The sequence below is a fragment of the Cynoglossus semilaevis genome, chromosome 16 (assembly GCF_000523025.1).
Source record: "Cynoglossus semilaevis isolate Cse_v1.0 chromosome 16, Cse_v1.0, whole genome shotgun sequence".
Classification (NCBI taxonomy): domain Eukaryota; kingdom Metazoa; phylum Chordata; class Actinopteri; order Pleuronectiformes; family Cynoglossidae; genus Cynoglossus; species Cynoglossus semilaevis.
This window is the reverse complement of record NC_024322.1, coordinates 11,948,560-11,961,699: the sequence shown is the minus strand read 5'-3', so window position 1 is coordinate 11,961,699 and position 13,140 is coordinate 11,948,560. Positions and strand designations below refer to the sequence as shown.

The 13,140-nt window shown below is 40.8% G+C and overlaps 1 protein-coding gene across 1 annotated transcript in view; it reads right to left on the bottom strand.

Moving 5' to 3' along the window:
* kcnh7 (potassium voltage-gated channel subfamily H member 7) overlaps positions 1-13,140 on the bottom strand; it is a 35,944-nt gene that overhangs the window by 9,249 nt on the left and 13,555 nt on the right. Inside the window, exons 3-9 of the mRNA XM_025063632.1 lie at positions 12,863-13,018; positions 8,593-9,033; positions 8,027-8,238; positions 4,469-4,894; positions 2,332-2,731; positions 2,054-2,253; positions 524-776 (exon numbers count right to left, since the gene is read on the bottom strand). Coding sequence (XP_024919400.1) covers positions 524-776; positions 2,054-2,253; positions 2,332-2,731; positions 4,469-4,894; positions 8,027-8,238; positions 8,593-9,033; positions 12,863-13,018 — 2,088 coding nt within the window. The remainder of the gene's footprint in view (positions 1-523; positions 777-2,053; positions 2,254-2,331; positions 2,732-4,468; positions 4,895-8,026; positions 8,239-8,592; positions 9,034-12,862; positions 13,019-13,140) is intronic.

The following is a 13,140-nucleotide window of genomic DNA, read 5'->3' as shown; positions in this document are numbered from 1 at the left end:
CCACTTGAAGACAACATTTGTCTTGTTTATGCAAATCATTTTTATAATTAATGGCCAGGAAAACTAAAAATGTATTTATTTATATATTTGTTTTACGATTAACTATATCAGTTTTCGGGTCTCTCGTTAAAACATAAATAAATAATATTTCATACTTGAAATAACCATATATGTTGACTTTTACATCACTGTGTCTGGTTTAACCCACTTCCATTTGATGTGATTGTGAATGTAGGACATAGAATAAGACAACTCCACACAGAGAAACCATCTGTCTGAACCAGGATTCCAACCCGTGACCTTTCTTTTGTGAAGCATCAGCACTATCCATAGGCCTAATCGATGCGGCCAATCAAAGCTGACCTTTATCCTACGCTTTTCAATGAACGCGTGAGGTTTAGATTGGAACACAGTCGACTCTTACATCCAGCGCAGTAATGAAAGAAACTGTTTCATAAAAAAGATCGGAAAAAAAATTCAAGTTAAATGAATGGATGTAAACAGAAGAAGAGCTTGTGATTACCTAGAATGGCAACGACAATGTCATCTTTCAGGATCTCAATCGAGCCTCGGGAGAGAAAGTAAAGAGCAGTGAGCACGTCACCACAGTGGACCAGAGTGTCTCCAGGAGGAGCATGGGTGGTTTTGAAGCGCATGGCCAGGGCCCTCAAGCAGCCTTTGGTGGCTCCCTGGAACGCTTTGCAGCTGTGGAGAAGGTTCCTGTTGAGGTGGAGGCAGATATCTGCCTGCAGGCACTCAGGAAAACCTTTTAAAACCTGTGACACAGAGAGTTAGCTTTGGAGCGTTTAGAAAAATAGTTTGAATGTCAGGGTAGGTCAAAAAGTTCCAGGACAGGAGCTATGAATTCAAGGGAGTCGGATTTCAAAATAAAAGACAAAACACAAAAATATCCAAAAATTGGACTAAAAACCGAACTCTACTTCAAGTTGTGATGTGGTGCACTTCTAGATAAAATCTAGAAAGAAAAAAATCTCTCACAACTTGTTAACCTACCCTGTTATAGGTTATTAGTTTGTTATTAGTTTGAGTTTTTGCCACTTGTTTTTAGCAAAGAGCAGAGAGAGGAAGATTAAAATATTATTTATCATTCGTCATCAGATACAACCATCCAAAGCAACATGGACAGTGGAGGGAAGGACACAATAGAACACTGTGCAGGTACAGCAGGGTTGGTACAGAGCTGGACAGAGACAGTGAGACAGACAGGTGAGTGTGAAAAAGTTGAAACATAATGTAAAGTTTAAAGGTTATATTTAGATATAAAAGGTAATTTGAGGTGAAAGCTAGTAAGAAAAGAAGGAGAAAAAACACCAGAAGAAAAAAATGATGATGACAGTGTGTGTAACAGTGTGTAGACGTGTCGAGGGAATAGTTCGATGATCGGCACTAATGTACACAAATAAACAGATTGAAGACACAAAGTGATATCATATGTTTTGTGTGAAATATCTGCTTATTGTTGCAGCGTGCGTGTGGAAGGGTTATGTGTCAAAGTAACCTAAGTCGTTGCAGTAAGGCTGATTACACAATCCATGTTTAACTTTTAATGAAAAAAGTATCTCCTTACAGACTTATATAAATCTGAACTGTGACGCAAATATACTATTACAAAGAAATGTATATAAAAAAGCCAAAGACATTAACAATTAATAACTGGGCTCCATTTCTCCTTCAGGTTCTTTAGGTATGTCTTTGTTTTCCAGGTTTCAAATGTCTCTTTTAAATAAGTTTGCCTCCTGCTGAGACAGAACTTTGCTGGAACACAGGCCATGCACAAATGATGAGCTTTTCTCTAAAGTTAATATTGCGAGCGCACAGGGTGATAAAAGAGAAGTTATGGTAACGGGGAACCATTTAGCCAAGACAATGAGAATAATTAAAACTGTACCTCCTGTTGTTACCAGTGCAGCAAAGGCAATCCAGAGGGAAGGCAGAAAAAGGGGGAAGGTAAATTATTTTAGACAGTTTCTCAAAGATTTCTCTTCAGATATAAAACATTGGAATAAAAGTTTCAGGGGAATATTTTATTTACCGTGTTCATGTCGATGCCGTTGGTGTAGGCCCAGGAGTGTTGGAAATACTCCTCCAGCCTCTGCCTGAGAGGGTTGGGAATCTGGTGGAAGCGGATGAACTCCTTGACCCGCAGCATCTGAGCATGGTAGCGGGCTGTACCGGAGTACAACCTCTGGATGATGGCAGAGACATTCCCAAATATACTGGCGTACATTAAGGCTGAAATGAAAATTGTTCTGATCAAAAATCACCATTCACAGACATTTACCTGATGAGTTTTGTTCATGTTGTACTTACAACCAATTAACATGACACAGATGGAAAAAATCTTCTCCGAGTTGGTGTTGGGGGAGACGTTCCCGAAGCCCACACTGGTCAGACTGCTGAATGTAAAGTAGAGCGCCGTGACGTACTTGTCCTTGATGGAGGGACCGGAGCCCGGGTCACTGTAGTTGTATATCTTTCCTATGGACACGCCCAGGTTGTCCAACCAGCCGATCTTGTGCTCCAAATAGGGCTTCTCCACGTTGCCAATGGCGTACCATATACAGGCTAGCCAGTGAGCAATCAGGGCAAAGATGCACATGAGCAGCATGAGGACCGCAGCTCCGTATTCAGAGTAGCGGTCCAGTTTCCTGGCAACTCGCACCAATCGCAGCAGCCGAGCCGTCTTCAACAGGCCAATCAGAGTGGTTGTCTAAACAAGAAAATATAAAGTGAGACATTTTAGCAATAAGAAATAACTTTTCAGTAGGGGTGTGAATTGGCAAAAATCTGGCGATACGATATGTATTACGATACAGGGGCACCGATAAAATATATAGCGATATATTGCGATACTATAGGTGCAAAGATATATTGAGTTTTTAAAAAACAACTTAACTGTCAGAACAGTATACACACAATGTTGTTACATACTTAACATCTGGTTACTCAAAAAAAAAATTGAAAGTCAAAAAAAAAGTCCTCTCAAGTAATCTTTACCAGGAGCATACAAACATACATACACATTTTTGTACATGATAGCCCCTCAACTGGACGTTAGCTATTAACTAAATATCTAATCCTAATCTGCACCCTAACTCTAATCTGACCCTAATTCACAAAGACAAATGACCGTACAACATGGCAACGCCCCTAATAAATATCACACACACACTACACATTATTCATCCAAATGGGGACATTATTCTACTCGTCTACTTGTTTCTGTGTGGTTGCGGCATTAAGAAACATCGTTTGTTTAAATATTTACACAACATCTTTGTTCCTGTGAAAAACACCACTGGCTGCCAATTTGACATAGTGCCTCTCACATTATGCTAAGTCTGTTGGCAACACAAGGCTGTTGTGAAGAGCAGCGCCGCATTGAGAAAATACGAGTTTAAAATACATCTCTGACTTTGCTTAAATGAAAAGGTTTGCACTGAAGTGCTTGAAGGTTAAAACTGTCTCATTATGCTGCTAAATGAACCGTCGGCTGCTGCCGCCGCCTTTGTCCTTCTTAGTTTCTGAATGGGACTCCACTGCAGGAACACCCTATAGGCACACACAGCATGGTGGGCTATATATAGCAGGCGTGTATCTTCATGTAATCACAGTAAATGTCAGTCTATATATAGACCACGACAGTTGTCACCTCCAGTTAGTTCTCACAGCTGGAAATCAAGTGCGTCAGATTAGCCAAAGGAGCATTTCTACACAATCTGATCACGGTGCTAAATCTCTCGAGATTATTCGTCTGATTTCATCATTCATCACACGGCGTGATAAACAAAGGACTATTTCCTCCGTGCCTTGTTTTCATCCGTTGAACTGACTCAGCAGTTACAACAGGCGGCAGTAGTAGAGGAAAAGATGATTATGATTTATAATCAGCGGCTTTTCTGGTTTAATGGAGTGCCTACAAAACACGATAAAGCGCTGAAGTGGGTCCAGATCCTGAGGGGACGTATCCAACCAACCAACAGGCCAGGGGGCCTGGCAGCCAGCCTACCAATGGCCGTCTCACATCTGCACGTAAGCTCTTCACACAGAGCCCTGTTGGCCTGCTCCACTCATAAATACATCATTGATTGCCTTTGGTAAGCCATTAATCCGTGTAAATGTATTCGAGAATGAGGGTCATTCAAAAAAAAAAAAAAAGGAAAAAGATAGAAAAACAAAACAAAAGAGAGGGAGAAAAGCAACATGCAATTCAAAGTAATCCCATCAGAGCCGAGGGAGAACGACCAGGGCCCGGGGGCACGAGTCTGGACTTTGTAAAAGGATAACTTTGAATACACAGTCTGGTGATGTGCAGTATGAATATTTTCCTAGGAAAAAAAAGATATATATATATATATATACATATATTAAAAAAAACATGTGTTAGAATTAACGTACCTCATCTGATCCTGAGCCGAAGATAAGAAGGTCAAACGGGATCGCTGACCTCATCTGATCCTGAGCCAAAGATAAGAAGGTCAAACGGGATCGCTGCAACCATGTCTATGAGGAACCAGCCTTTAAAGTAATGGATGGCTATCTTGGCCGGATGACTGACCACTTCCTCATTAATGTTGACGTACGTGGTCCTGAAATTAATGAGGATGTCGATGATGAACATAATGTCTACCATTAGGTCCACCACATTAAGGGGGCTGCAGGAGTATCCACATTCACGCCTCTTCTGCTCCTCCTGGTCGTTGAGGAGAAAAGCAGCCGAGTACGGCGTGAGGATGGCGGTGTAAATGACCAGCAGCAGGATCAGCCAATCCCACACTGCCTTGAAGGGACTGTAGTGGAGGATGGTGAACTTGTCAATGCGGGCCGTCTGGAGTTTGTACTCGGGCAGCACATCGGCTCCCAGTGACAGGACCTGGAGCGGTGACATGAGACAGTTTTGATTACGCTGCTCCTCTTATGTCACGTCACATAATATAACAGAGGTTCAAAGTTCAGCTGAGGTCACAAACATTCAAGATTAGAGCAGAGCGATCTCCTGATACTACTTATTTACTACTTCTATATTATATTTTGCATACGGAAAAAAGAAATAATTTCCTGAAATAAGGAAAACATATAAAGGTTGTCGACATCATCAGCCTGCCTGATCCAACGCTCCGTTGTGTATTCTTACAGCCAAAAGACAGACTGCAGTCATTAAGGGCAGATTTTTAACAAGTCTCCTGAGGGATCACAGCACATTCTTCTTTGGTTACGCTCTTGTGCTCCTCCAGACTTAATGGTCATCTGTCATGGACCTTGGTCATCGGTTCACTCCACCGATTCTTTATGGCATTTCAGTCAGTGACATTAACGCTGGCCATAACAAAATAGTTCTTCACCAGTGTTTAATTTGTTCTTCACTGACCACAGGTCACCTCTGCTGCTGACCAACTGGTTTATTATCAAAATTAGCGGCAGCATTTAATCAAAGGCATGCTGGGTGTGATTCGTTTTCTTCTTGGTCAAATACCAGGACCTATTTGTTTGATTCAAAGCCTTTTTTTTACTGAAATTCTTGACATTTTTTTTTTCAGTTTGCCTTTAATGGACTACATACTGTTCTCTTCCCCTTTTCAAATATAATACAGGTTTTTGAGCCTTCAGAATTGAACAAGCTTGTGGAACAAGAACATAATTTCACACCGAAAGAATTCTCTGATGGAAAGACAAGTGTTGAGACTGGAGGATTTGTAGACCAGGGGTGCAGATGGGATCTTTGAACTGAAGGGGGGGCACACTGCCAGAAAACTGGGGGGGACCAAGCTGTCAGCAATACCACTATACAATAACCATAATACTTTTATCAGACAAATATAAACACTAATATAAACATATATATTTCTTTTTCTATGGTTTTATATATTAGATGTATTTTAAAGGATGTATTTTATGGATGTTGGGTACTTTCGATGTTTTGTTTTGTTTTCTTTTCTCCCTGTACGACAGCGTTCTTAGTTTAGTTTAACAGTGGAAATTCCGACATTTGTGTTAAACTTAAACGCACCAATAAATGTAGCACACAAACCTGCCACAACTGGAGTATCACTCTCCTGTTTTACCAGCGATGCTTGTCATCTTATGTAGGGACAGTTGGGGAGCATGGAATGGGGTCACTATCTGAGGGGTCATGCTCCCCCCACCGTGTTCCTAGTGCCATCTGTGCCCATGTTGTCGAAGGACAGCATTGTATTTTCATGAATGAACATTTCTTTCCCTCTGTTTTTCCTCTGTGCTGTACATCTCGGTGATTGTCATAATGTTGTTTCAGTTGGTTTTTCGACAGCTTTCAGGTTTTCTTTTATTGGTTTAATGAGGCACAGCAGACATTTAAACTGATAATTTTAATAATAGCTGGTTGGACAGCGGCAGTGACACGGACAGGATGTTAATTCTCTGCAGTCAGACTGCATTCAATAACAGGAGTCTCTGTGGAATGGCAGGCGGTTTTGTCAGTGTCGTGACACGTGTCAAAAATGTGCTGTTGAACCTGTTTGTCGTACATTTTGTTACAAGCACAGAATGGAAGACAGACTGTAAAATCATATATCATAAGAAAAAAAAAAGCGTTGTATCATTTTACCACATACAGAAGATACTGACTAAATAGTAAATTATTCAGTATTGCAAGGAAGGCCAAGCCACCCCCCTGTTTGGGGCTTAATAAGCAGTGACAGTAAAAGAGAGGGGCTCTCTTATGGCAGAATATAGTGCAGGAGTGAAGGTGAGGGCGGTGGGCCTTCTATTCAGCACATCCTCTATCTTCAACACATGAATTATAGATTTTCCCCCATGCTAGCAGTCAGGAGTGGCTGCACCACATCTCAGTGGTGTCTGAAAGCTACTAACTGAAGTCAGCTGGGAGAGAGGGGGAGAATGAGAGAGGGGGGGAGGGGGTGGGGGGGTTCAATCACCAGAATGGTTTGTCTTCATTTATGAATGAGAAAGCTGTGGTGAAAGAGATTTGATTGGAAGGTTTCATTCCCCGCACACGGAGGTTCAGACGACGCTGTTGTTGTTTATAAAACCTTGGTCTTTCATTGTCTGAAATGTAAATATGTTCTGGGTTTTTTTTTTGTTTGTTTTTTTATTTGCCTCTCAGACACATTGTACAAACCTTTGTACAAACCTTTGTATCTCTGATACAAACCTTGTATCAGAGATGAGGGTTGTTAGTTTGATTCTTTATCCAATTTTCTGCATTTTAAAAAACGTTTTTAAATTTTTAACCTTGGTGACCTTTTATTGTGCATTTTTTTTATAGTTAAACCTTAGACAACACTGTATGTATTTGTGCAATTTAAAGTTGAGACTGTGATGAGCACTGTAACACCTACCCATTCTTGCTATGTCGGCTTTAGCTGTGCAGCTTGTTTACTTCACCAGGAAACTCTGCCACTAAAAAGCCCTTGTTTCAGTCATATGATGGAAAGTGCTGGCTGTGCTGAGGTGTCCTTCAGAGAAAAACCCGAATCTGAGTTGTCAGCCCAGGTGCTAAAAATACGCAACCAATCTCTTCCTTTAAGCCCAGCTGATGCGACTGCTATGACTCCTGGTATTATCCCCACTTTCTTTGCCATTACGCTCCTTTCTTGTTTTTAATGTCACTGTTGCAGCGGTGATAAGGGTAGGAACCTGACAGCCAGCAAAAAAATCTTCTCCTGCCAAAGTGTAACATGTGCTTTGTATTAGTGTCTTAAGCTTTTTACAAAACCTCCCGAATGAGGCAGCAGATGCCAGTGACAAGACGAGCAAACATTTGTGCCGTCATATGTTTGTCACTTTTGCCAGCGTCCTCAACACACTCTGCCAGTTATGATATTTAAAAGACACCATCAGGGACAAGCGGCTGTTAGGAAGCCTACTGTAGAAAACAGTACGTACCGAGAAGTTTCCTCCTCACTTGTTATATCAAGGTCAACAAGGTTAGGAACCCCTGAACACGATGGTATACCAACCATGATGAAACAAATGAAACACAAATGAAGAAAGTTCGTGGACTCACCTGCGTGACCTTCTCTGTGACATTGTGTGTTCTCTCTTTGACCTTTGGGGCGATGATGGTTTTCTCAGATGTCGGTGGAGAGTACGTCTTTTTGTCGGTGCCCTCGGAGAAGTTGAGTGCAATCAGTGGGATCTTGTTGATGGTGCTGTACTTGTTGATGTTCGAGTCAGAAGTAGAGCCGAGCAGACCGGACTTCACATGATTATAAGTACCTGCTAGTTTGGAACAAACAGAGTCACATTAGTACAGTATCTGGATCCAAGACCTCGACCTGGTCTTCTTAAAAACTAAAAGAACAGGTTATTGCCATACACTGTTTTTAAGCAATTTCTAGATTAATTTGTTATAATTTTGGACATTTTCATTAATATTCTGTAAAACCTACTACTTATATTTACTGATTTACTGAATAAGATCATTCTAACATCTTTCTGGTTGTCCTTTAATTCATCTTAGCTAATTTTCCATCACAGTCGTCGTACGTTTTTGGTCAGACTTTACGTTGCTTTTCTTGCTCCTACAGTTTGGACATGGGTGATTTTTCACACGTCGCTGCCATTACCCACCTTCGCTTGTATTGCGATCTCTGAATGCACCCTTGGTGTTGGAGCTATAACCCTCAATATCGTGGACAGATGAGGCGCGACGCATGCTGTTAATGCTGCCTCTGAGAAAGGTGTTGGACAAGGAGGAGGAGGACTGCTGCACTTCTGTCTGGTACAGCTTCTCCCAGGGGAGTTTAGGGGATGAATGGTTAAGTGGTTCTAGACTGATGCTGGCCTGGGATGAATGGCGGCTGGAGCTAATGAGAGCATGTGTGTCATTTGCCTCAATGGGACTGCAAATGCTCTTGCTGGGCGAAGGGAAGCTCTTTAGGGCCACTGAGTCGTCATTCTCTTTGGGTGAGTCGACCATCACTGCGTCCGGGTCCTCTTGTGGAAGAGACTGCTTGTTAGTGTTCATGAGGCTCAGAGCGGCCTGGCGAAAGCGGAAGAATCGGCTTCTCCCTAAAAGTTGGACGGAGAATACGTAAAGCCTTTGTTAAGTTTTAGGGACACAACTCTGGGAATTTAAAATATCCCAAAAGGATGGAGTGTTTGATGCTTTTCATGTTCAATATATTAGGATAAAATAATAATGAAAAAAACCCATCTTAGACCGTGAGAGTTTGTGCTTCCTTTAAGTGCGCACCAATTTAAATAACAAAATATGTAAAGAGAGGTAGAGGTTCAGAAAGGTTTGAGGATGTTTACTGTTATAGAAGGTAAATATAGGATTCCGAGATTTAAGTTCTTATTTAGTATTCATCACATCACTGCACTTTCTTCAGGAACGGATATTAAAAAAAAAATCGTTTTAGTTTTTTTTTTTATCATTTTTTTGCAGACACAGGCTTGGGTTTCAGTGGCAGTACATACGACAATAAATTAGTCACAGTGGCATCATCCAAACTCTTAGCAAATGAATGGATTCAATATGACATATTAAGTGAAAAACAAACGACGTGAACAAACATTTTCCTTCCGAGGGCTCACGAGTAGCAGATGGCGCCGTTGCTGCTCTGTGCCTCATTGATTTGAGACAGAAGCTCCGTTTCTTTGTGCGAAGTCATAACTTGAGAATGGACACAGTGGCAAATGTTAACGACCTCTTGGGACACAGTGAAAGTTTTGGCTCATTAACAATAGAAAAGGCAGAGGGAAAGTGAATCCTGCCTCACTCGTGTGGCACCGATCCCTCAGCACCCTCCTTACGTAACGTCACTGCCATCTGTTTCCATTCTCTGGCCAAATGTGCTGATGTTAGAACTATAGCAGCGCACAATGGTGCAGTGACACTTAACAAGTTTCCTGGAGAGGAACCTAATGGCATCCTGAGCTGGCAGGAGATGTGGGCAACATTCCTGTCGCCGCTCTGCAGGTGGACCGTGTCACCTGCTTGGGGTAAAAGTTGAGCTCGTGTGAGCTGGATGACATCATGACGAGCATTTCTAAACCAGCTTAGCACATTAATCATGTCAAATTTGAGAACTATAGTACTACAGTACTAATGATAGCAATAGTACTTTGGCTGGAAGCTCTTTCTATTTTTCTTTTTTTCTTTTTTTGTGAAAAGTTGCTTAGAAAATATACCTTCTGCTGATGATGTGCAAACGGTACCAAAAATAGAAGTTCAAGTACTCCATTTGACACAAGTCCAGTATAAAATACTGCACTTAACTTTCTGCTTGGCTGTTTTTACTCCGACAGCATTGGTATATTTCTGCGACCACATCTAATAAGTTTTCTCTCTCATACAGTATTTTCCTTGCGTTGCACAATATTACTGTTGTGCCTGTATTTGGGTTATGGTCCCCAGGGTGGGCAGATGCCTGCCTCATATGATGCAGGTGAAAATGGCAAGAAGTGAGAGAGGGCTGAGGGTAGAACCTACGCTTTTTTGCCTTCACTTTAGAAAAGTTTAGAAAAAAGTAAAAAAAAAAAAATACATTGTATAATTATAAAAATGTACAAACTTGATGCACAGTTTATGGATTTGGGATGTGGGTTTTTGTTGGTGGTAACTCAGGATGTTTAATTTTTTTTTAGGTGGTGTGATTTTTGTGCAAATTAGAAAAAAAAAACATGAAATCAGTTTCAAAGTTTATACAGTTTTATCCTTCGTTTCTAATTGTTAAATCTTTACAGATGGATAGAATGGACTATAGAGTTGAAAATATCATCACAATTGTTCTGTAACATTAATTGCTAATGTTATTTCCATCAGTAACCTGACAACTGCATGGTAAAAAGACTAAAAACTGGAAAATAATCAGTGGGAATCCAAACGTGTTCTTGTAGAGAATCAGTTTCCAGTGGTCCAGTTTCTCAAACTCATTTGTCTGTTTCTTAACAATGACTGTGTACATGTCTAATGACATCACACGCACACTCCCAGTCTACTCCTGAAGTATTTATAGTAGTAATTACAGTTGCATTTCACTAAAAAAGGCGCCCGGGTCATTTGCACGGCGTGCCGAGCTCTGACAGTGACAAAGTGGGGAAATACCTTCGTCGTGCAGAAACGTGAGCCGCACAGCGTGCAATTAATTTACCGTCCACGCACCGTCGTCCTCACACTGTGTAGCAGTGGTTCTGATGACTCGCAGGTTAAAGCTAGCGACGAGGCATAAAATATCCCGGGTTAAGTTAAGTCAAACTCAGCTAGATCCTGTGCTAATGTTAGAGCTGCTTTCACCATAGAGTGTTAATTATGTCCTGTATCTCCTGTAATTACATTTAGATAACGATGATGAGTTTGGGGAGCCGTAGGTCAAGTGTGTGATGATAATAAATTCTGTGGAGAATTTTTTTTCCCTGCAGTTTTCATTTCTTAATGCAGACTTTACATTAAAGAGTCGGTGCAAACGAACCCTATTTGTTTCTTATTTTATTTTCTAACCCAAACAGAACCAAGAAGAGAAGCAGCCATTTTAACCGTTGGTTTCTGTCCCATCACTGAATGCTGTATATAACTGACGCAGACGTGAATATTATCATTCAAACAACAAACGCTTCCTCCTGTTTATGGAGCGCCGAAGACAAAAACAACACAGATGTCGTATTAAGAAAATACGACGTGCACACAAACGCGGTCACATCAACCGTTCATCTTCCCGTCTCCTCCATTGTTCACCAATGGTCGCGAGCAATCATCTCTGATTAGCGATGTCGGCGTTAGACACAGGCACTTTAACACACAAATGTACACACCGACACATGGGTGCACACACATATGCACGTGCACACTGAAACACACACACAGCATTCAGCACAGGCCTAATGTCAGACGCAGCCTCGGAGGAATTCATGCTGAGTGGAGTGGAAGGCTGAGCCCCAGTCAGAGACGAGACGCTGAGTATCTCCAATCAAGGAGGAGCAGGAACGTCTGACTGACATTTACACCTCACTGATGCACTTCCACATTAAATCAGCAGCTACGGCTATGCAGAATATGCAGCTATAAAATATACATAAATGACGTAAATATATAGACGTAAATCACGATATATATATATAATATTAAAATGTCTTTTAATTAATTTTTTCACTTTTTTTTTCTTCTTAGCCTAGATATCACAAAAATACTTAGCGCAAAACTCGCACTACAAGAATACATTTAAAATATAAAAAAACATTAAAACATTAAAAAAAAACCTCAATCAAATTCTTTAGTAATTCTTCTGGCATTTTATGAAGTAAACACAGCGTTTCATTTCAGTATCAGCTCAGATATGTTTTACCAGAGTTTAAACATGAGGTAAAATCCTTTAATTGTTTCTATGGTTAATGTTGTTCATCTGAAAACATGAGGTAAAATCCTTTAATTGTCTGTTTCTATGGTTAATGTTGTTCATCTGCTGAGGTCATAGAGGAATTTTTGCAAATTCTATCATTTCTTAATGACTACGAGGACTAGTGGTTGACTGACCAATCAGAGATGAGCAGATATTTAAACTGGTTGCAGAAATCAGGCAACGTTAACAGCGACCATGAAGGAGTTTAATGTCGTGTGCTGTAAGAGATATTAACTGGAAAGGCTACAGATAAAGAGACGTAATAAGGAACACATCCCACTGATGTGTGTCGTATTTTGAAACATGCACAATTGCCATACATTTTTCAACAAATATTAAGTTTGGCTCACTGTGAATTTAAGTTTGACAGCCCCGTTTTATCAGTAAAAACATTCAAAGTAAATGGCACCCATTTAAAGTTTTTTTTTTTATGGATCCTAATTTGCAGCACATGTTTTTTATGCAGATCTGACATGAAGAACAGCACATTAGGTACTCACTTAGGTCTGACTTTGTGGGGGATGTGGGGCTTAACTTCTCCGTGGAGCTGTCACTTCCCTCGTCCTGAACGTACTCAAAATTCAAGATAAACATCATCACCACGCCCTCTTCATTCTTCACCGGCATTATGTGAGCGGTACACTGAAAGTCGGTTCCTGGGAAGAGAAACAGAAAGTCAGTGAAAAAAAAAAACTCTTTACTTTTCACCTCTTAATTTAAAATGTCTCTGTTCGAGATAAATGGAGTTAAAGTCGGTGGGATTTAAAGGTCACTGCTT